Source organism: Polypterus senegalus, chromosome 17 (genome assembly GCF_016835505.1).
Source record: "Polypterus senegalus isolate Bchr_013 chromosome 17, ASM1683550v1, whole genome shotgun sequence".
Taxonomy (NCBI): Eukaryota; Metazoa; Chordata; class Cladistia; order Polypteriformes; family Polypteridae; genus Polypterus; species Polypterus senegalus.
In genome coordinates, this window is record NC_053170.1 from 90,414,702 (window position 1) to 90,437,755 (window position 23,054).

At 40.6% G+C, this 23,054-nt stretch overlaps 1 protein-coding gene across 2 annotated transcripts in view; it reads right to left on the minus strand.

The window, feature by feature from the left end:
• LOC120517611 overlaps positions 1-22,470 on the minus strand; it is a 28,121-nt gene extending 5,651 nt beyond the window's left edge. The window contains exons 1-2 of one of the 2 annotated variants that reach the window (XM_039740024.1): positions 22,372-22,470; positions 19,352-19,699 (exon numbers count right to left, since the gene is read on the minus strand). In XM_039740024.1, the coding sequence (XP_039595958.1) occupies positions 19,352-19,699; positions 22,372-22,438 (415 nt within the window). In that variant the 5' untranslated portion in view covers positions 22,439-22,470. Of the gene's footprint in view, positions 1-19,351; positions 19,703-22,371 lie in introns of both variants that reach the window. The other variant, XM_039740023.1, reaches the window with a different exon arrangement.
• Between the last annotated feature and the right edge of the window lie 584 nt (positions 22,471-23,054).

Genomic DNA, 23,054 nt, shown 5'->3' on the forward strand with positions numbered 1-23,054 from the left:
CTTCCTTTCTCTCTAGGACCCTATTCTCACTCCAAAATGAGTTTGCTAACTTTTCCTCATTTACTCGGAGCTCGGTACCTCGCACTTGATGCCTCTTCACGGTCCAACTGGGCTGACTCGTGTTGCACCCCATGAGACCCCCCACTACAACACTGCAGATGTGTTCACCCATGCAGCTGCTCCAGCGGAGCTGTCTCATGGCAGCACTTTGAAATGCTCAAGGTAAGCGCCGCCATACACCTCTTTAACTCTTGTAGGGCTGATGTGGACTTTTGTCAAAATTCACGAGTAGAGGACGGTAATCAGCTATAAACTGCAACAAAACTCACCCTTACGTTTTAGATTGACTCTCTTTGCTAGAAGGAAAGTTACATAGCTTTGTTGATTGAACCTCGACTCCCTACAGTTGTAGGAGTAGCGAAGAGTATACAACCTCTAAAATAGCACCGACATCTGGCGAGAGACCAAAGCGAACGTGCAACGCAAAATACTCGGTGGACGTTATACGTCATTTTGTTGAATAGGACTCTGACCTGTCGGACTCTGATCTAGAGATCGGATATCAAAAACGAAAGTGAGGTACCAGCATCATCTCGATCGGTCCCCAGCTGATCGTGGTGCTGATGCCCCTACAGTATCGTTTACCTGGGAGGACCACCACTTATGATGATAAGAGGTACAAACCATATTGCATCACACTGCAGCCGTCACCACCACCCACCTGCTGTGCGAAGACAGCCAGGCAGCCGACCCACTGTGTATTCCTGTTGGCAAATGTCACCAGAGATGCTGAACTTGTGCCAACGGCAGCCACAGCACATAGCAACAGATGTATAATGTTGACGTATGTGTGAGGCCATTGCTTTGTGTGCTTTCCACGGAAAAATATTCAGCCCTCAAAGAGTTAAACACGACAAAAAAAAAATCTAAAAACAGTTAGACTCATATCTCTACCCAGTGCCAGGTGATGCCCATTTGGGGCTCTAGGCAGTGTTGATGGATGTAATCTCTTGGTGTTCATAGAGAGCAGTTGCTATTATTAAACTTTGACAAACTTTTGGTGGGGGGGTTCCCTTCAGTGTTGGGAGCGTGCACCCCTTCAATAGCACAAACAGTGCCCCTCTGTGCCTATACCACAAACTTTAAAGAGCGAGTGCCCCTTGGTATACGTAATGTGCCCACTTTTACTTTCATAAATGGTTTCTAGTGGGAAACAGCAGCCACTCAGTATCTTCAGAGTTCAACAACCGGGTGACATCTTTTGTGTCGGGAATGCGTGCCCACCCTCTAAAGCACAATTAGTGCCCCTTTGCGTACGTACTGTTGGCATTATTCTCATAGTGCTATGACCCAGGGTGGGATTTCCCTTGGTGTTCAGGGCATCGAGCCCCATAAGTTTAAGCCTGCCCATGTTGTCTAATACAGGGGTTGCCAACTCCAGTTCTGGACGACCATTGCTAAAGTGCACTTCAACATCTCAAACTCACACTGAATTGCATTGGGCAAAACTAAAGTTGAGTGGAACTCAATGATTCTTAACTTCTATGTGCTGAAACCACTTGTACCACATGTGGAATGGAGTCTTTTACAGAAATGGACTGTTTTAAACAGTTTCCTTGTGGTAAACAAGCCGTCACACAAAGTGATTTTCAGCTCTTGAAACGTGCTATTGTGAATGCAGGTTACCTTCAACTCTAACTCAGTGGCCAGTCAAAATACGGTTGTAAAAAAACAGTTCAAAATGATGAAATCGCCAGTTCCCTTATGGTTGAAAACTGTTTGGATGGTTTCCTAAGTGTTTTTGAAAGTGCACTTCAACATCTCAAACTCACTTTTTTAAATCCCCATTGAATTGCATTGGGCAAAACTGAAGTTGAGTGGAACTCAATGATTCTTAACTTCTATGTGCTGAAACCACTTGTACCACATGTGGAATTTTCATTCTAAACCTGTTCTGAATGAGTGTCCTGTTTTTTCTGCTAATTAACTTTCATCCATCCATCCATCCATCCATCCATTATCCAACCCGCTATATCCTAACACAGGGTCATGGGGTTCTGCTGGAGCCAACCCCAGCCAACACAGGGCACAAGGCAGGAAACAAACCCCAGGCAGGGTGCCAGCCCACCACAGGGCACACACACACCAAGCACAATTTAGGATTGCCAACTCACCTAACCTGAATATCTTTGCACTGTGGGTGGAAACAGCAGCACCCTGAGGAAACCCACACAGACACGGGGAGAACATGCAGACTCCACAAAGTGAACCCAGGTCTCCTTACTGTGAGGCAGCAGTCCTACCACTGCACCACCGTGCCGCCCCCTCATTAGCTTCTTTTGAACTAATTTGAATTGACTCGCTCTTGACGACTCAGACTCCTTAATTGTTTCTTTTTCCTTAATTAGCAGCCAAACAATAATGAGATACAAAATGAGCCAAAACAACTGGTGTCCATCATACAATATCTGAAAATAAAGAACGATGAAGGTCTCAGGAATGTTGGTCTGTTCAGATCCCCAAACAATTTTCACAGTGTGCTCTTAGAACGAAAAAAATCAACAGTTTCAGAAATGCCTGCTAATGCACCACGAGAGCAACAAGAAGCCTTGAAAATAAAGAACGGGTTTAATTAATGACAAGACTCGGCACCTCATTAAGCTGCTGGTTGGAGTTTGAGGCCCTGACTTAGTTGGTCTTCTGTTGGCTCCCTCACTTCACATTTCATTTCTGTTTGGGTGCCATTTAAGGAAAGAAATGAAGCAATTCAGGGGAACAAATCTTAAAAAAACAATTTAATTAAAATGAATTTACAAGAAGTTAATTAGCAGCACAAACAGGGCACTCGTTTAAAAAAAAAAAGGGTTAGAATGAAAACCTGCAGCCACGGTAATCGTCCAGGACTGGACTTGGTGACCCCTGGTCCAAGAGATTGACCGGCTCTTCCTCTATCTACACAAAGGTAAAGACTGTCACCATAGTGTGACTTGCCACAAAGCTCAAATAAGCCACACTTACTTAAACTGGGCAATTTAAGAGACATCACTTGGTCTAGCGTGCAGATATTTTAGATGTGGGATGTATTCAGTATTCAGAGAAAAAACCACAAACTGAAAACTGGTGCATTATGCCTTATTACAGGAAGAAATAAGAGAGTGCTTGAGGAGAAAGTCTTTATTATTATTATTATTATTATTATTATTATTATTATTATTATTATTATTATTATTATTTATCCACTGCATTCAAAGCCTAAGGCAAATTCTGGCATATTAAATTCAGCAAGCAACACAGCAGGCACACTGTGCAGGTTTGATTTTAGCGTCACAGTTTTAGAGATAACAAATCAGGGCAGCCGGAAGGATGACTTTGCTTCAAAAAAATGAAATGAATCTTAGAAATAATGTAGAAAAAAGTACCAGTGATGGAAATACGTGATAGAGTAAATAAAAAAGCAAAAGCAATATCAAGGCCAAAGATTAACTAGCTAATAAATTCAGACTGTTTATCCTTCAATACATCAAGAGGGAGGCTGCGGCTCCAGCTGTTCTTCAAGTACAAAGAAGGAGGCATTAGGGCCACGGTTATGTCAACTAAGACCCAGACATTTGTAAATCTACTCAAGGTGAGGGTCACGCACTTTCTGGTTATCCGGGAATACTCCAGAATGACAAAGGAGTAGTAGGATTTTAGGAATTTTTGAAACTTTTATTAAAAATAAAATTCTGAAATCTCACATTGACACAAGTACGTTTATTTATTACTGACAGGCAACTACGTTGTTAATAATTTCTCTTGGTGTTCCAGCTACAGACATAACCAGGTCAGTCAGTCATTTACTAACCCACTCATTCCTGAACAGGCGCACGGGGGTCTGCTGGAGCCTATCCCAGCTAGCATAGTGCGCCAGACATAACAAGGTAAATACAATTAAACAAGACAATATACATGACAACATAATTACATTGCATATAGTACAAGTGAAAAATATATTGCATAAAACAATAATCTCTCTATTATAAAAAAAAAAATCCTGGAGAGAAACACAAGGGAGTCGAGACGTGATCTTCACATTAAGTTCATGGAAGACATTTAAAAGAAACCGCGAGATGGCCACAGAGCGTCTTGCGGGGACCTTAAACATGAGACTTTGTGCCAAGAGATTGACCCAAGACTGTCTCTCTATGACGTGGAACATGAGATTCTTGCAAGACACGCCGTACTTACAATCAATATTAAATAAGCCAAGAGGCAGCAAAACATTCAGTCGTCTAAAGGATTTGAGCACATACATAGATAGATAGATAGATAGATAGATAGATAGATAGATAGATAGATAGATAGATAGATTTTAATTGTAGCATAGTAGGCAGGGATAGATAGATAGATAGATAGATAGATAGATAGATAGATAGATAGATAGATAGATAGATAGATTTTAATTTTAGCATAGTAGGTAGGATACGATAGATAGATAGATAGATAGATAGATAGAGATAGATAGATAGATAGATAGATTTTAATTGTAGCATAGTAGGCAGGATAGATAGATAGATAGATAGATAGATAGATAGATAGATAGATAGATAGATACTTTATTAATCCCAAGGGAAAATTCACATAATCCAGCAGCAGTATACTGATACAAAAAACAATATTAAATTAAAGAGAAATAAAAATGCATGTAAAAGCAGACAATAACTTTGAATAATGTTTTTTACTCCCCCTGGTGGAATTGAAGAGTAACATAGTGTGGGGGAGAAACAATCTCCTCAGTCTGTCACTGAAGCTACTCCTCTGCCTGGAGATGACACTGTTCAGTGGTAATGAATAAATTATATTTATTTAAATTATATAATTCTGGTATAAATGAAATGCCGACATCTAAGCGAAGAAGAAAGCAGCGAGGAGAAAAGTGACTCAAAAGCGTTGGAAAGAAAAAAGAGCAAAAAAGAATAATCGAGGTGCAAATTCAGAAAATAAGGAAAGTAATTATCAGCCCGGAACAAGTGGAATTGAAAAAAAAAAGCAGGTCCATTCCGGCTCAGAATTAAAAGACAGAATAAAAGACAAAGTAGAACTTCATAAAGACGTTCACAAACGTTGGCACTAAACACATGCAGAGCAGGTTAGAGATTATGAAAGCAGTGGAATTCGAAAGGCTCTAAAAAAAAAACCATTGGTCGCTATACACATGTGGAGAAAGTTAAAGGATATGAAAGTAGGAAAATTAGAAAATATAAAAAATGAAAGTAAAGATTGCAGTAGTGCAAACAAACTGCCTCATTTAACTATGCACCAGTCTAACTTTGGTTTTTGCACAGTAATCACTACACTATTGCACCTTAACACTTAATTCTACTTTATTCACATAATTTTACTTATTTATTATGTTCTACTATACTGTTATCTTTCAATCTATGACTTTTTGTTAATCTAACTGATATTCTTCTAACTTTGCACAGTTTTTGATAAGCGGATCAGGATGCATTTCACTGCGTGTTGTCCTGTATAACTATACATGTGACAAATAAAGAATCTTGAGAATTACAAAAATGGAGTTTACCGCACATGCATTTATTGGTAAGCACTTTGAGTTATATTCTTTTGTATGAAAATGTGCTATATAAATAAATGTTGTTGTTGTTGTTACTTTGTAAAAAAAATTATTAACTGCTGATGATGTGGATCGTTTTGTCTGGGCTGAAATTCCAAACAGAGAAACCCGTCCTGAATTATGGTACAAAGTCATTAAACACATGTCTCATGGACCTTATTTAAAAGATTCAGCATAGTGGGACTCGCAATATTACAAATATTGTTTTTACAGAAGTTCTGAAATAAAAGTGAAACTAATGAAATAGCAACAATTCAAAGAAAAAAAAAAGTGTGTATCCGGAAAACCAAACACGGGGGTTGGCGAGCGAAGCGAGCAGGGGGCGAAGCCCCCTAGTGTATAAAATAATAAAGTAAAGTAGAATTGTACTTCTACTCAGTCTTTATAAAATAAACGTGATTTAGATTGGATGGGGGAGTTTAGATATCAAAATATCAGAGACTGTGTTTAAGCAGACTGACTGCAGTAAGAGTCAAACTCTCCATATATCTAGTAGTCTTTGCCTTTAGTGACTGCTAACGTTTCCTTGGTGGCAATAATTGAAAGAGGTGGTTGTCCCGGGTGAGTCCAGTTTCATCTTTTCTGCTGTCTCAATAACACGCTGCAGTTTATATTTCGAGTGAGGAGGTGTCCTGCCATACCAGGCTGGTATGGAGAATGTGAGGATGATTTCAGTAGCCGCTCTATAAAACTGAGCCACCAGAGATCGGCACAGGTTAAAAATTTTTCAGTTGGCAGACAACAAACATCCACTGCTGAGCTAGTTGATAAAACCAGTTACGTTTTAATCTCAGTTCAGACTGTGTGTGACAGCAGTGACACTGTTTATAACTTAGGGGTGTAGGAGGTGAGGAGTATCTCCATAAATCCACAATTACTTCCACAGTTTTCAGGGTAACTCAAGTTGAGATTGCTGAAAGGGCGCACCAAATGGCCAGCCGATCACTTTCCTCCAATATGGCATCCCATTCCAATTTGTGATCAGGCCAATCAGGATGGTGTCATCAGCTGACATCATCAGTTTAACAGATGGGGCAGTCATTGGTGTAGATAAGAGAAAAGAAGAGGAGAAGCGAGGAGACAGAACACAGACCTGAGGGGACCCTCTTCACTGTCTGACGTCTGCTACTTAGAAGGTCAGAGATCCAGAAACCTGTGGCTTAGTCCACATCCATACTGAGAAGTTTGCTAATTAGAAGCTATGCAATGATTGGGTTAAATGCAGAACTGAAATCCACAAGTCAGATCCTGACATACAGTAAGTAGCTGAAGAGTCTAAGTGCTGCCAGATGTAGTGGAGAGCCATGATCACTGTATCCTCAACTGACTGGTAGGAATCTAAGCAAACTGTGGTGGATCAAGGAGAGAATCTGTGACTGATCTGAGATGCTAATGATTTCATTATTGCAGAGGTCAGTGCCACTGACCAATACTCATTTAGACTGTTAAGTATTTTGTCCCTTAGGCACAACAAAGTGGATTTTTTTAAAAACGGACAGGGAGTTTGCATTGAGCCAAAGACTGAGTGAAAATTTCTATGAATACGGGAGCTGACTGGTCAGAACAATGCCTTAGTGGGAATGGAGACATTTTGCGTGGACCAGAAGCTTAATGAAATTTCTATGTCCGGGAGAGCAAATGCACTTCTTGCTCAGAAAAGCTCTGGAGATCCTCTCAAGTTCTGTCTGGTTGGATTGCCACTGTCGGTGGACAACTTCTTGCAGGTCTCCCCAGAGATGTTCAATTGGGTTTAAGGCCGGACCCTGGCTAGACCACTCAAGGACATTCCCAGAGTTGTCTCTGTACCACTACCCGTGTTGTTTGTACTTTTTGCATTGTGTTGAAATGTCATTCTTCTACTCCGTCTTAGGTTCATGTAGTAATTAATGCAGTTTTTAAGTATCATTTGAGCTATTTTATGGTTTTGTACTGTGCAGATTCTGTTTGGAAGGTGTAAATGGCACTATATAGCGCCTGACCCGACACAGATTGGACACTGGAGGCACGTGTAAAATAAAATGCTTTTTTATTCTTCTTCAGCTGGAGGGCACGTCTTCCCCGTAATCCCCCAGCCACAACACAGTCCCAAGCACCAGTAACCACCAGTGCAGCACAATCACAAACACTCCTCCTTGGCACCACCACTCCTCCCTCACAACCTTGTCTTCCTCCACCCGACTCTGGCCGATGAGTGGTGGTCACTGGCTCCTTTTATAGGTCATCTGGAAGTGCTCCAGGTGTTTGATCACCAAGATCTGACGGCACTTCCAGGTGTGATGAAGCTGCTGTCCATATGGGTTCAGGAGTCCCAAACACAGCACCCCCTGGCGGTTTGTGCGGGACCCAACAGGGCTGCCCCCAACTCCAATTCCCAGAGAGCCCTGTGGGAAACTGAAGCACTTCACCAGGCCAGGGGGGACGGCCATCTATCGTTCAGGGGGAGGTATTGCACTGTCCAGGGCTGCTCCCCCTGAATACAGTGTGCAGGGGCGTCCCGACTGGGCATGGACGCCAGGCGCCTGTCACAAAGGTTTTCTAATCATTTTGATTTATTTTAAGAAAGTTTTATTTTTCATTCCTTCTTTCTTTACGCAACACAATAGGAAGCATCACATGACCGTGATCATCTCATCCGCTACATCACAGGATGGGACAGTACGAGTATACCAGCACTTTCAACATGTCTCATTCCTCGGGTTGGATGTAATTCTCTAAAAGTAATTCTAGCTTTGGTTAACTTTTAAACAAGTATGCCTTAGCATCAGGGTCCATTTTTGTTTACTGAGTTCTCTTCTGCCTTTGAATTTCTCGTTTTTGCCCTCCTGTTTTGATCCTCTTTCAGTTCTGCTCTAGTTCAGACCTGGTTTGGTTTAAACCAGCGTTTTCCAACCTGTGGGCCATGGAGGTATTGCATGTGGACTGTGGTTGACCCTGGATGAAACCCCACACTTAATTTACAGAGGCAGCATCACAGGGAGATCACGGCTGATTCTGAACAACCTCCCCTAACCGTCTGCTCTGACGATCAGGCTCAATTCACCAAAGAGGAAAAGCATTGACAATTGTGCTCAATTCACAGAGGGGGATCACGCCAATGCCCCCCTGCTCAGACGATCACACTATGTGCCCATACCAACCCAAACCACACACCATCACAAACACACTGGCAAGTGAAAAACTGAGTCGTGACACCAAAAAGGTTGGTAACCGCTGCTTTAGACATTCCTAATCTCATGTAGCCATCTTCTAGTTATTTTCCTTTCTGACATCACTCCTTGGATCTGGTGTCTAATTACATAAACTAGAGCAGGTTTTCATTAAATGTATCTCCATACCGCAGCTTTCACTTAATCCTAACTAGTCCCCCATTTCCCAGCACCATGAATCACCGTTGGAATGGTATTACACAGATGAGGGGTGCTTAGTTTCCACCACACATGACTATCAGAATTGAGGCCAATTCTTGGTTTCATCAGACCAGCGAATCTTGTTTCTTATAGTCTGAGAGTCCTTTAGGTGCCATTTTGCAAATTCCAAGTAGGCTTTCATGTGTCAACTGACCATGCTGCCCAGATTAGTGGAATGTTTGCAGTGGTGGCTGTCCTTCTAGAAGTTTCTTCTATCTTCACACAGGTTCTCTGGAGCTCACCCAGAGTGAACATTGGGTTCTTGGTCACCTCACTTATCAAGGCCCTTCTCCCAAGATTGCTCAGTTTGGCTGTGTGATCAGCTCCAGGAAGAGTCGTGGCTGTTCCCAACGTATTCCATTTAAGAATTATGGAAGCCATTGTGCTCTTGGGAAACTTCAGTGCTGCAGCAAGTTTTTGTAGCCTTCCCCAGACCTTTGTTTCAACACAATCCTGTCTCTAAGCTCTGCAGGCAATTCCTTTGACGTGATTTTTGCTTACTTTTTGGACCTTCTATAGACAGCTGTGTGTATGTGTGTGTCTTTCCTAACCAGTTCAATCACCCGCATTGACCACGGGTGGACTACAGACAAGGCGTAAAACATTTAAATGATGATCAATGGAGTAGGATACACCTGAGCCGAATTTCAGGTGTCATAGCAAAGGGTCCGAGTGTCAATGTGATATTTCATCCATCCATCCATCCATCCATTATCCAACCCGCTATAACCTAACTACAGGGTCACGGGAGTCTGCTGGAGCCAATCCTAGCCAACACAGGGCGCAAGGCAGGAAACAAACCCCAGGCAGGGCGCCAGCCAACCGCAGGGCACACGCACACACCCACACACCAAGCACACACTAAAGAACAATTTAGAATCGCCATTTTTATTTTTAATAGATTTGAACACATTTCTAAAATCCTGGTATTACTTTCTGGGATAATGAGTGTTGCTTGGTGAGGGAATCCAAAATGAATTTGAATGATTTTAGCACAAGGCTGCAACACAACAAAATGTGAAAAAAAGCAAAGGAGATGTTCTGAATCCACTGTGGTCAGATCATTTTAGCAGGCTATAAAATACAAACACAGACGGACTTGCTTCTGAGATTGACGAGTGACCAAACTAACTAGGAAAATTTTCAAAATGAATTTCTTCAATGGGGATGGGGAAGAAGAGCCCCATTTGACAGTAGAAATTGAAATCAAATTGAATGAAAGAGAGAAATAGTTCATGTGGCGCTTTTCACAATGCATTCAATAGCAGGTTTTAGAAAGAAGCCAAAAAGGGAAAGTCCCTATTTTTTGTTGTTGTACGTAAATCTCTGTACAGAACAATAATTGTGTGAACAGTGAAGCATGGAAAATGGCCGGATTTTCCCAGCTTTAAATGCCAAAGGGCTTTGCATCAGTGGCAGAAGTTGTCATCACTAATGCGTTATGTAGGCTGTCAGATAACTGCACAAACATGTGAGAATTCCAGGCAGATAATTCAATTGACCTGGGACCAGCATAGCAACAACATATAAAGTCCATTTCATAAAGTGAGTGAAAGTGATTTAGGAGAAGAAAAGGAGAGCATAGTAACCCGATGGATGATCTTTAAGTTAATGATAGACTCTGAAGTCATGTAAGGAGGAAAATGCCATTGTAAATCAATACTGACAATGGTGTACAGGAGTTTGTAACAGGTGGCATGACAGTTGGTGCTAATGTCTCCTAGCTCCAGAGTTCTGGGTTCAGATCCAAGCCTAGGCACTGCCTGTGTGCCCACGTTTGAGCAGGTTTCTTTACGGCTGCTTTGGTTTTCCTCCTCTGTAGGGTTGGTGAATTGGTGTCTATAAATTGGCTTGGAGTGTGCCCGGCTATGGACTAGTGCCCCGTCCAAGGTTGGTTCCCACATTGTCCCCATTGCTGCCAAGATACCCACCGGCAACCCAACACTTTGACCCTAAATTGGTCAAGTGAATTACAAAACAAATGGATGGAAGAATGAATGAGCTTTTAACGGACAGTAGAATCACTGCATTAATCGTAGGTGGGGTGCCGTCCATCTTTTCTGCAGCTGGTGCTGCTGCTTTGTAGAAATTAAGCTCATCCAGCCCATTCACCCAGATTCTTCAAAATAAGGTCAAGCTGCGATTAGAAGGTCCCTTCATTTAGTATTTTGAATGGGGGCACCTCCAGGTAGATAAACTGGGGTTTAATACTTGTTTGGGTAGGCATTCAGAGGCGTAGCTTGGGTTTGCAGCGCCCGGGGACAACTGAAGATTTCGCGCCCCCTCCTGTCTACCAAAATGCAATGGGGAAGGGAAAGAAAAATTTTAAAAATAATAGTATTTTAAGAAAAAAATTTCATATAAGTCTCTGAAAATGACAACGGCACCTCGTGTTCTTTAAAATCTAAATCCGTCATTAGTTTTTGTAAGAAAAGATTTGTTTTCCGCATTTAAAAATGATTTTAAAGAAAGTATATAGCAAATTATAAAGCAAAATTATTATATATTTATGAAAACTTATTACTTACAATTTATTCGTACGAAAATATGATGGGGAAACGTCTAGACATTGGCAGCCATCTACTAGAATTCTTCACCACAGCCCAATCAATTTTTTATCAAACACATAAACACAAATCACTTGGCACACAGAAATGGCGTTTGCAACAACTTAGACAGTGATACAGTAATGCCTCATGTCAGTCGCGCGACCTGTTTAATCACGTCAAAAAAGTTTCTGGGTGGGAGTCAAGCATGTTAGAGTAGTGGAGGGGATCAATTATTGTCTGTTGGGTATATAGAACTAATATGTGCTTCGAAATCAGAAAAAGACAAAAAACATAGGAAAAAGATCTCCTCATACTGATGGAGTGATGGACTGAGTATGCAAAAGTTTTTTATTTACTTTTTAGTGCATTTAAGAATGGAAAACATTTCATTCTAAAATTTCGTAACATCAATTTGGCGCCCCCTGGATGCTGCGCCCCGGGACAGATGTCTCCCCTTGCCCCCTCCCTAGCTACGCCACTATAGGCATTGAGTGGTAATTATTTTTAGTTTTCGCTGGTAGATCGTTGGATATCCAACAATTTATATTATGTTTATTTTCTTTTGGGCAACACAGTAGTGCTGTGCCCCCGTATTCTTATTGTTTGAACCTGTGTCCCTTTCTTTGTTAAATGGTCATTTGAGACCTTTGGCCTGTTCCACATGTGTTATTTTTCCTCATCTTCTTAAGGAAATTTTTGACACTCTGGGACCAAATATCCCAATAACTATCAGCAGCAGTCTTTATCTCTGGTGTTTTACCCAGAACTATGCCATGGATGAGTCCAACCACTCATCAAAAAAGCAAACTTGGACACCTCAGTACTTACCAATTTTGGGCCAATTTCCAAACTTCCATTTTTGTCAGAAATCTTGGAGAAAGTTACATTTTTTCAGTTGAAATCTTATTTAGACATACATGGCATTCTTGAGGTGTTCCAGTCTGGTTTTAAAGCCCATCATAGCCCTGAAACCGCAATTTTAAAGATTTTAAATGATCTTTTATTAGCTACTGACTCCGTCTTCTGGATCTCACAAATGCTTTCGATACTATAGACCACAATATTCTCATTCTTTCCTGAATCATAATAACTAGCTGAAGCCTGCTGTAGCATACGGCGGTGTAGGAATAGGAACTGAAAACGGTGAGAAAGGAATTCAGTATAACAAAGGCTTAGGAAACCACCGTCGCAGTATAATGAAAATAGCAAGGAGCGAAACCAATGCCAATGGTGGAGAGAGTACCTTCCTGTAGCAGGCTACAGAAAACATAGACATATATAGATAGACGCCGCATTCACTGTGTTGCCCAGTCGACACGATAAGTCAGCACGTCCGCCATATTGTGAGTGGTAAAAGTACCATTTAAACTAATACAGGTAGACGTGCAAAACGGGTTTTCTGATGAAAAAACAATAAACGTTTTAAACAGTATTGTTTACATACAACAGATTTTGGCGAATCATTTACATGCAATTATTTATATCCATTTACAGTGGTGTGAAAAACTATTTGCCCCCTTCCTGATTTCTTATTCTTTTGCATGTTTGTCACACAAAATGTTTCTGATCATCAAACACATTTAACCATTAGTCAAATATAACACAAGTAAACACAAAATGCAGTTTTTAAATGATGGTTTTTATTATTTAGGGAGAAAAAATCCAAACCTACATGGCCCTGTGTGAAAAGTAATTGCCCCTTGTTCAAAAATAACCTAACGTGTGGTGTATCACACCTGAGTTCAATTTCCGTAGCCACCCCCAGGCCTGATTACTGCCACACCTGTTTCAATCAAGAAATCACTTCAATAGGAGCTGCCTGACACAGAGAAGTAGACCAAAAGCACCTCAAAAGCTAGACATCATGCCAAGATCCAAAGAAATTCAGGAACAAATGAGAACAGAAGTAATTGAGATCTATCAGTCTGGTAAAGGTTATAAAGCCATTTCTAAAGCTTTGGGACTCCAGCGAACCACAGTGAGAGCCATTATCCACAAATGGCAAAAACATGGAACAGTGGTGAACCTTCCCAGGAGTGGCCAGCCGACCAAAATTACCCCAAGAGCGCAGAGACGACTCATCCGAGAGGTCACAAAAGACCCCAGGACAACGTCTAAAGAACTGCAGGCCTCACTTGCCTCAATTAAGGTCAGTGTTCACGACTCCACCATAAGAAAGAGACTGGGCAAAACGGCCTGCATGGCAGATTTCCAAGACGCAAACCACTGTTAAGCAAAAGAACATTAGGGCTCATCTCAATTTTGCTAAGAAACATCTCAATGATTGCCAAGACTTTTGGGAAAATACCTTGTGGACTGATGAGACAAAAGTTGAACTTTTGGAAGGCAAATGTCCCGTTACATCTGGCGTAAAAGGAACACAGCATTTCAGAAAAGAACATCATACCAACAGTAAAATATGGTGGTGGTAGTGTGATGGTCTGGGGTTGTTTTGCTGCTTCAGGACCTGGAAGGCTTGCTGTGATAGATGGAACCATGAATTCTACTGTCTACCAAAAATCCTGAAGGAGAATGTCCGCCATCTGTTCGTCAACTCAAGCTGAAGCGATCTTGGGTGCTGCAACAGGACAATGACCCAAAACACACCAGCAAATCCACCTCTGAATGGCTGAAGAAAAACAAAATGAAGACTTTGGAGTGGCCTAGTCAAAGTCCTGACCTGAATCCAATTGAGATGCTATGGCATGACCTTAAAAAGGCGGTTCATGCTAGAAAACCCTCAAATAAAGCTGAATTACAACAATTCTGCAAAGATGAGTGGGCCAAAATTCCTCCAGAGCCGTAAAAGACTCATTGCAAGTTATCGCAAACGCTTGATTGCAGTTATTGCTGCTAAGGGTGGCCCAACCAGTTATTAGGTTCAGGGGCAATTACTTTTCACACAGGGCCATGTAGGTTTGGATTTTTTCTCCCTAAATAATAAAACCATCATTTAAAAACTGCATTTTGTGTTTACTTGTGTTATATTTGACTAATGGTTAAATGTGTTTGATGATCAGAAACATTTTGTGTGACAAACATGCAAAAGAATAAGAAATCAGGAAGGGGGCAAATAGTTTTTCACACCACTGTATACACTAATAATGGCAATTATTAAATAATAATAATAATAATTATAATTATAATTATTATTATTAAATAATTCCTCCCATATAAGTAACATTTCTTGGGCTGCCTTCTTCCATCTCCGACACATTTCTAGACTTCGTCCTGTTCTTACACACCACAGTACTGAAGTATCATTTAATGTCCGAGTCACCTCACGTATAGATTACTGTAATGCTATTCTATCTGTGATCCCACAAAAAAGTATCCATTGCTTACAATTTATTCAAAATTCTGCTGCCAGGATAATAACCTGCTGTTCTAAATCCACTGAACATATTACACTGATTCTCTCTCAACTTCACTGGCTCCCTGTTAACTACAGAATACAATCTATATATAGGTGATTTGCCATATGCAGCGTGTAAAACGGTTTGAGAGGGGTATCTCATGGGATCCTTAAAACAATCCTTTACAACTGAGGTTAAAACACAATGAAGTAAGCAGTCTTTAAAAACCAAGTTTTCGGTTACGACGCACGACCGTGTGCACCATAGCAAACTGTTTTAAACTCTACATACAGCAATTCACATCCGCGACAAACGTGCGTCTTCTTAGATGCTCCTGCAGGAACACGGAAAGTTTACGTGAGTCACAGGTGCATGTGGACTGTGCAAAGACGACAACGACTCAAGTGACGAGTTGGAGGTGGGCACATGAGTGATGGCGGTCCCCCAGTTTTCAGTCACGGACGATTGTGTGTTGGTTCGTTCCGTGCATTGTTACAATGTTGCTTTTCTTGCTGATTTATTACATTACCGAGTTTTCAAATGTTAATTTTCTCCCTGTGCTGAAAAATCATTAAAAAACCGGCCTGATTATGCGGCGTATGGTACGCCGCGGGTTGGCTAGTACTAAATACTACTCTTAACATTTAAAGCTCTCTACAACCTCACTGATCTCCTACAGACTGACACTCGTCTCGCTCACTCTGATTCACATCTGCAGCTGTACTTTCTGTACCAAACATCAAACTCTGTGCAATGGGAGCTTGAGCATCTCTCATAGTGCTCCTCAACTTGGTAATTCAATAACACATGTGGGCGGGGCTCTGAGTTGGTGGGCGTGGCTCTCTGTCTTGCATGCGCTCTCTGTCTTGCTTACCCTTAGTTAGAATTGGTGGGCGTGGCTCTGTGAGTTGGCAGGCGTGGCTCTCTGTTTTGCATGCAGTGTAATGTCAGCAGTGTAATGTGCTCAGAGGTGCATGTGGACTTTTGCACAGACGAAAGTGACTGAGGCTGTGTTTGGTGAGTTGTTGCGTGCCTTGAGAGCGATGCTGGACTCGGGAGGACGGTTACAGTTGGCATGCGTGGCTCTGTCGTGCGTATCCCATGACGCGGTAGGAGGGTTAGAGTTGGCGGGCGGGGCTCTGTCTTGCTTGCTCTCACTGTCTTGCGTGCACTCAGTTTCTTGCTTGCGCTCAGTGAATTATATATATAGATCATAATAATAATAATAATAATCAAAATAGTAAAAAAGAATTACACAGAAGGCAAATGTTCGTAGAAGAGGAAAGTTTAGAGTTGAGATTTAAAAGTGCAGAATGAGGAGCAAACTCAGAGAGACTGAGGAAGAGAGACTTCCTGAGTTGAGGGGCTATAGCACTGAAGGAGCTGCCTGCCCCCCAGGGTGGAGAGTCTGATGCGTGGGACAGTAAGGAGGTGACTGCTCGAGGACCTGAGAGAGCGACAAGGAGTGTAAGGAGCTAGGAGATGAGTGAGGTAGAGGGGGGCAAAGGTTATGGAGGGCTTTGAAGGTGAGAAGCAGAATCTTGAATTTTATCCTTGATGGAACCAGTAACCAATGAAGCTGGGAGAGAACAGTGGAGATGTGAGCAAAACGATTTGTGTGGCTGCGGAGTTCTGAATATACTGTAGCTTCTATATAGATTTCACAGTAATCAATATGAGACATTATGAAACAATGAACCAGAGTTTGAGCACCATTGAAGGACAGAAATGGACGGAGGCGGGCAATGTTACGGAGATGATAGAATGAAATTTTGGAAAGAGACCTAATGTGTAGCTCAAAGTTAAGTGAGGAATCAAACAAAACACCAAGATTTCTGACAACAGAAGCAGGTTTGATAAGTGCACCATCACCAGAAATGGAGAAATTGGATGCCTTAGAAAGTTGGGATTTTGGTCATACTGTAAGTCTTATTTGTCTGATGGAAGTTTTTCTGTTAGCTTTGATGATTTTGTCTTCCTCGGTGCCGCTTACTTGCGGAGTTCCTCAAGGTTCTATTCTTGGACCACTCCTTTTTTCCCCTTTCTGTGCTTCCTTTTAGAAGATTTGGCATCTTGTTCCACTGCTATGCAGGTGACAGGCAGATTTATTTTTCTTTGAACCACAGTAACACAAACTCTTTAAAACTTGTGTTGGACTGCCTTGAGGATGTTAAAGCTTGGACAGCCTTAAATGTTTTAAATATCAATGAGAGGACAACTGAGGTCTTGATGTTTGAGCCAATTGGTATCAGTGGGGACTCGAGCTCCCTGCAACCGTATGTAAGATTCACTGTAAAAAAAAAAACTTGAGTGTAATAATGGATAGTGATTTTAAATTAGAGAAACAGATAAACACAGTAATTAAAGTTAGTTTCTTTCAATTGAGGATTTTATCGAAGGTTAAGCCTTCTTATCCTTTCAGGATTTGGAAAGGGTTGTACATGCTTTTATGTCATCCCGACTTGACTACTGTAATACACTTTGTGTTGGTGTCAGCCAGACATCCATCTTACATTTACAGTTGGCCCAAAACACTGCAGCTCGTCTTTTAATAAGAACACGCAAGTGAGATCACATTTTTCCTGGGCTGGCGTCTCTGCACTGGCTTCCCGTTCGTTTTAGGATTGATTTAAAGATTTTATTGTTTGCTTGTAAAGTACTAAATGGTCTACTTCCGCCTTAACCCTCCGAACTTTTACAATTATATATTCCATCAAGGTCACTTGGGGTCTACTAATCACTTGCTTCTGGTGGTCCCTAAATCAAGACTAAAGTGTAGGAGAGATTGTGCCTTTGCAGTTGTAGCCCCCTAGACTCTGGAGCGAGTTAGCAGTTCATGTTCAGCTGGCCCATACTTTGCCCATTTTTAAATCACTTCTTAAGATACGTTTCTATTCCTTGGCTTTTAATCTCTATACTGTATATATAAAATCCAACGTCTATTTGTCCTCTTTTCATGTGAGAACTACTTAACGTTTTTTTCTATAATTTGGTTGAACATTGCAGTTCATTTTGTGACTTCTCTCATCATGCTAAGTTTCATAGTTCGCTTGCAGGAGCGATTTATTTGCGCGAATCTGAGACAGAGGGGAGAGAGGCGAAGTCCTCCTCATTCATCTGCCAGCCTCGGGGTGTGTACCTTACCTCCACCGAGCTAGCGAATGAGAGAACTACTTAACGGATTTAAATTTGGGTTTTTTCTAGAATTTGCTTGAACATTCCGGTTGATTTTGCAACTTCGCTCATCGCTTTAAGAATCATAGTTCGCATGCAGGAGTGATATATTTGCGCAAATCCAAGACAGAGGCTGCGAGCCGAGGTGAAGGGGAAAAGCATGACGTCAGGAGTGGGGAGCCTCCTCAGAGTCCTGTTTTATGTGGGTGGAGCCACAGGGGATGGCTAATTCATTATAATTATAACAAATGTTTGTTTTATTGTCCTATTGCTTATTGTGTTGTAACGGCCGACCCCTTACCCAGCCGGCAGCTACACCTCCAAGACCTGTGGCCTGGATAAATTACTGAGGTTGAATCTAAATATCAAGCCGTACCTCTAACAAATTAAACTTTTCCCCACGACTGACAGTGTAAGTAAGCACAAAAGAAAAGCAGATATGTAAACTTAAACTGATAAATTGGATTAAATGAAACAGAAAAAAATACCAAATAAATATATATATCCCTCCACCAAAGCAACAGCGTGATGACAAATTATATGAATATAACAAACCCTCCCTTGCCCTTGTAACATATAACAAACAACACGAATAATAAAAATGAATGAGATACGGAAATGAACGGTCGTGAACTTGAGTCCGAGTAACAATCGTCCTGAATGCAGATGACTGGTTAACCGATATATGGAGTGTTTGTATTTCTCGGAACAAAATGGAACAGCCTCACCGCGTATCCTCGGCGTGTGGTGGATGATGAAATCCGACCCCGGGGTCTCTCATGATGAGGGTATTGGAGTAAGTCTGGCGGAATGAAAAACAAACTGGATGGAAATGCGTGATGTGGAATACAGCAGGTACAGCTGGTTCGTGGTCGTTCAAAATGAAAGAAAGTCTCCTTCTCTCTTCCTGTTCCCTCATAATTGTTTTTATAGTCCTGTGACGGATGTAATTGATTGACTGATAGTAAACCGATGTTTTCCAGGTTTGGGGCTGCGGTCTCCTTCCATCAGCGGAGGATGACATTCACTGACACACACAAAGAGTAAACGGGACGATGGAAACAAGACGCACGTGGTACGGCCACTGACAACACTATTACTACTATGTAGCCCCGCTACAGTGTTTTTCTTGGCTGAACAACACTCTGGTTAGTTACCGCTGTTTTTTAAATGTGCTATATAAAGAAATTTGATATTGATATTGAAATGGATATTTTTTCTCTAGTAAATTATGGAGTTAGCACTTACCTGTGACCATTACCAGTGTTCCTGTACTTGTGTATTCTTCTTCTTCATGAGTTGACATGTTTACGTATTTAAAACGGCAGTAATAGACATCGCTGTCATCAGGCCTCAGTTTTGAGATTTTAATTAAAAAATCACAGCACGTTTTTGAGTAATTTAGACGGCTGCTGTAGTTCTCATGAATTTCTGCTTCCATTTTTCTAATATACAGGAACATCACCTTATCTGAACCTGTGAATTTCCTGTATAGATATAATCCATCGATCTCCTTCATTGAAATTCCACAGCGGATTTCAGCTGTAGTCCCATTGAATTGATTGACAAACAGTGGACTGTGAGAAGTCTTTAAATCTGCTTTGGGAGGAAAAGGAGAAAGAGAAAGGTATTAATTTTATAAAGTAATATGGGAACAGAAACCTTGGACATAAAGAATCTGACAGTAAAGTGCTTGGAAATTTCAAGGTAAGAAAGAAGCCAATATACTTGATTTTGCTGACAACAACAACAACCCTGGATATTGTTGGCCACCTCTTGCACATGAGAAAGATTTTTTGGGAAAAAATAACACAAACATGATTCAGCTACTAGATTAACTTTACTGACTGCAAAAAAAAAAAATGGCAGACCATTCAATTTAGAGTGAGGATGGGGAAACAATGGAGTCAAAACCGAAATTGAAAACAAAAATCAGGAATGGTCTCCCCTGGACTTTCTCGTATACTCATATATGGGGATGGATATTTGAGGAGTAAACCGCAAGACAATGATTATATTTTTATATTATGTACATTAATGAATCATCAATACCAAATCAAATTAATAATATATGAACAATTATTATAAAAGTAAAGTTGAATCAAATGGACTCTGCATCTCCAGTTAGTGAAAATAGCCCAATTATTTTTTTGTACCTAATACTTGTATGCAAAATTTGGTTGATCTAATTGAAAGCGTACTCAAGTTATCGTGTTTACATATACACACACGCACATACAGACAGACACACAGACAGAATTCCACAAATGGTATTTTTGGATTCAGGGAGTTCTAAAACATCGAGATTCATCAAAATCTCGAAATTTAATTTTTGGACAATTACAATACTTTCCCTATACCTCATTTATGAGAAAGTCAGGAAGGTCTAAAACATCGAAATTCATCAAAATCTCGAAATGGAATTTTTGGACGATTACAATACTTTCCCTATACCTCATTTATGAGAAAGTCAGGAAGGTCTAAAACATTAAGATTCATCAAAATCTCGAAATGGAATTCTTGGACGATTACAATGCTTCCCCTATATTTCGTATACAAGAAAGTAAAAAGCAGGGCCTGTTTCTAACCCCAGTAATCATACTGTATATCCAAAGAATCACAATTCACTAAGTTATTTACTATCTCCAGAAGGGCCAACATTAGGATATTCTGCACGAAGAACCAGGAGATAAACTGTAGTCAAAGCGAAAAAGCTTTTGCACCAAAGCCTAATCGCTAAGTCACAGGGGAAAACGAAAGTTCAGAGCCCAGAAAGTAATTTGCACTACAATACATTCGTGCCGAGCTTTCTGTCCAAATCCCGGAAACACATGAATCGTCATACTAATATTTAAGGGGTCACACTTTGTGCCTTCTGAAACCACGTTAATTGGAGCAGCATACTGGTAACAGGAATGATAACATGACAATGCTTGTATTTAAAGTGAAATATCATTATAGCATCATGAATTAAATAATCACTATGATCAGGAACCTCGCGTGCAGGAGTGATATATTTGCACAAATCCAAGACAGAGGCTGTGGGCCGAGGGGTCGGTTCAAGCATGACGTCAGGAGTGGGGAGCCGGGCAGGGCCCTCCTCACAGTCCTGTTTCACTTTTATGTGGGTGGAGCCACAGGGGATGGCTAATTCATTATAATTATAACAAATGTTTGTTTTATTGTCCTATTGCTTATTGTGTTGTAACGGCCGACCCCTTACCCGGCCGGCAGCTACACCTCCTAGACCTGTGGCCTGGATAAATTACTGAGGTTGAATCTAAATATCAAGCCGTACCTCTGACAAATTAAACTTTTTCCCACAACCGACGGCGTAAATAAGCACAAAAGAAAAGCAGATATGTAAACTTAAACTGATACATTGTATTAAATTATTTAAATGAATTAAATAATCACTATGATCAGGAACTGCAAAGAAATGTGTCCATCATAATGAAACCCATATTCCTACATATGCTTATGCATAGAAAAATGAATTCTTTGAGAAATAAACTCTCAATGTGAACGTCTTATTTTGCCTGAGCTCCGTAATTTCTGAATCGAGTGGTAGACCCGCTCTGATTGACTAGTAATGGTGCCATCTGAATTGTGTCACATTTGCTTACAAATCTCTGCATGCTGTTCATTTAGCTTTATATGTGCACTTGTTGGATAAGCAGGTTGAGAAAATGGATGGACAACTTTAATTTAAATGCTATGTGGTTTTTATTATCTTATTATATTAAATATTAATATCATTAATTATATTACTTTATAAATTCATGTAAGAGCTTTAAGTCTGTACTCAAAGAAGTAAACAGAATTCTGACCCAGAGTTCTTTACACATTGGCCTTACTTCCATTTTGCTGCAGTGTGACCCCAACTGGCTGCACAAGTTGACATTGTTTGGGAACCCAAGGTTTTCAGTCCTTATGCAGAAGGACACGCTTTTGCTTCTGATGGCTTTAAACGTTGCTTCATAAGATAATTAGGTTCCTAAAATTTGTAAACCCCAGTAAGTCTCACTTAAACAGGAAATATTTTTTAAAAACAACACTAAATTCTTAAGATCAACATGAACCAAGGGACAAAAATAAAAGAGTTGAGAACTTTCTGTGCAAACAGCACTCATTAGATAAGAAGCAGGAAATTAGTGTTTAGCCCTAGAATGAAATAATCTCCTTCTAATCACATCTCGGATTTGATCTTTTTTAAACAATGATGGTTGACATGCAATAACTGCCACCTATCTTTTGCAATGACTTACCCGTCCGAGCCTTGGTCCATTCTGGTGCCAAAATGAGGAGAAAACCTAAAGCAAGAACTGTTCCCATGATTGTCTCACGTCTTGATGAAGCTTTCTGATGCGCAGAGTCGCATTCAATGTAAGATCTTTTTTTAAAATTCAGGAAATGGTGCGCTGTGGTTTCCTAATATCTTATAGCTGGGTGTCACTTAGTAAGAAGATGATGGTGTTTATATATGTGACACTTGCACAATGAAAACCTACTGGGGCTTCAGAAAGCATTCAGACCCCTTCACTGTCTGCACACTTTATTGGTTTGTACATTTAATTTTAAATGGATAAATTACTTCCCATTAATTTACACTCAGTAACCTATATTGACAAAGTGAAGTCAATTTTTCAGAAAAGTTTGTATATTTATTAAATATCAAAAACATATAGATAGATAGATAGATAGATAGATAGATAGATAGATAGATAGATAGATAGATAGATAGATAGATAGATAGATAGATAGATAGATAGATACTTTATTAATCCCAAGGGGAAATTCACAGATATCTCTCCTTCACAGAAGTATTCACAGACCCTATGCTGTGGCACTCCAGATTGTGCTCAGGTGCCTCCTGTTTGCTTGAATTCTCCTTGAGATGTTCCTAGAACTTGACTGGAGTCCACCTGTGGCACATTTAATTGTCTGGACA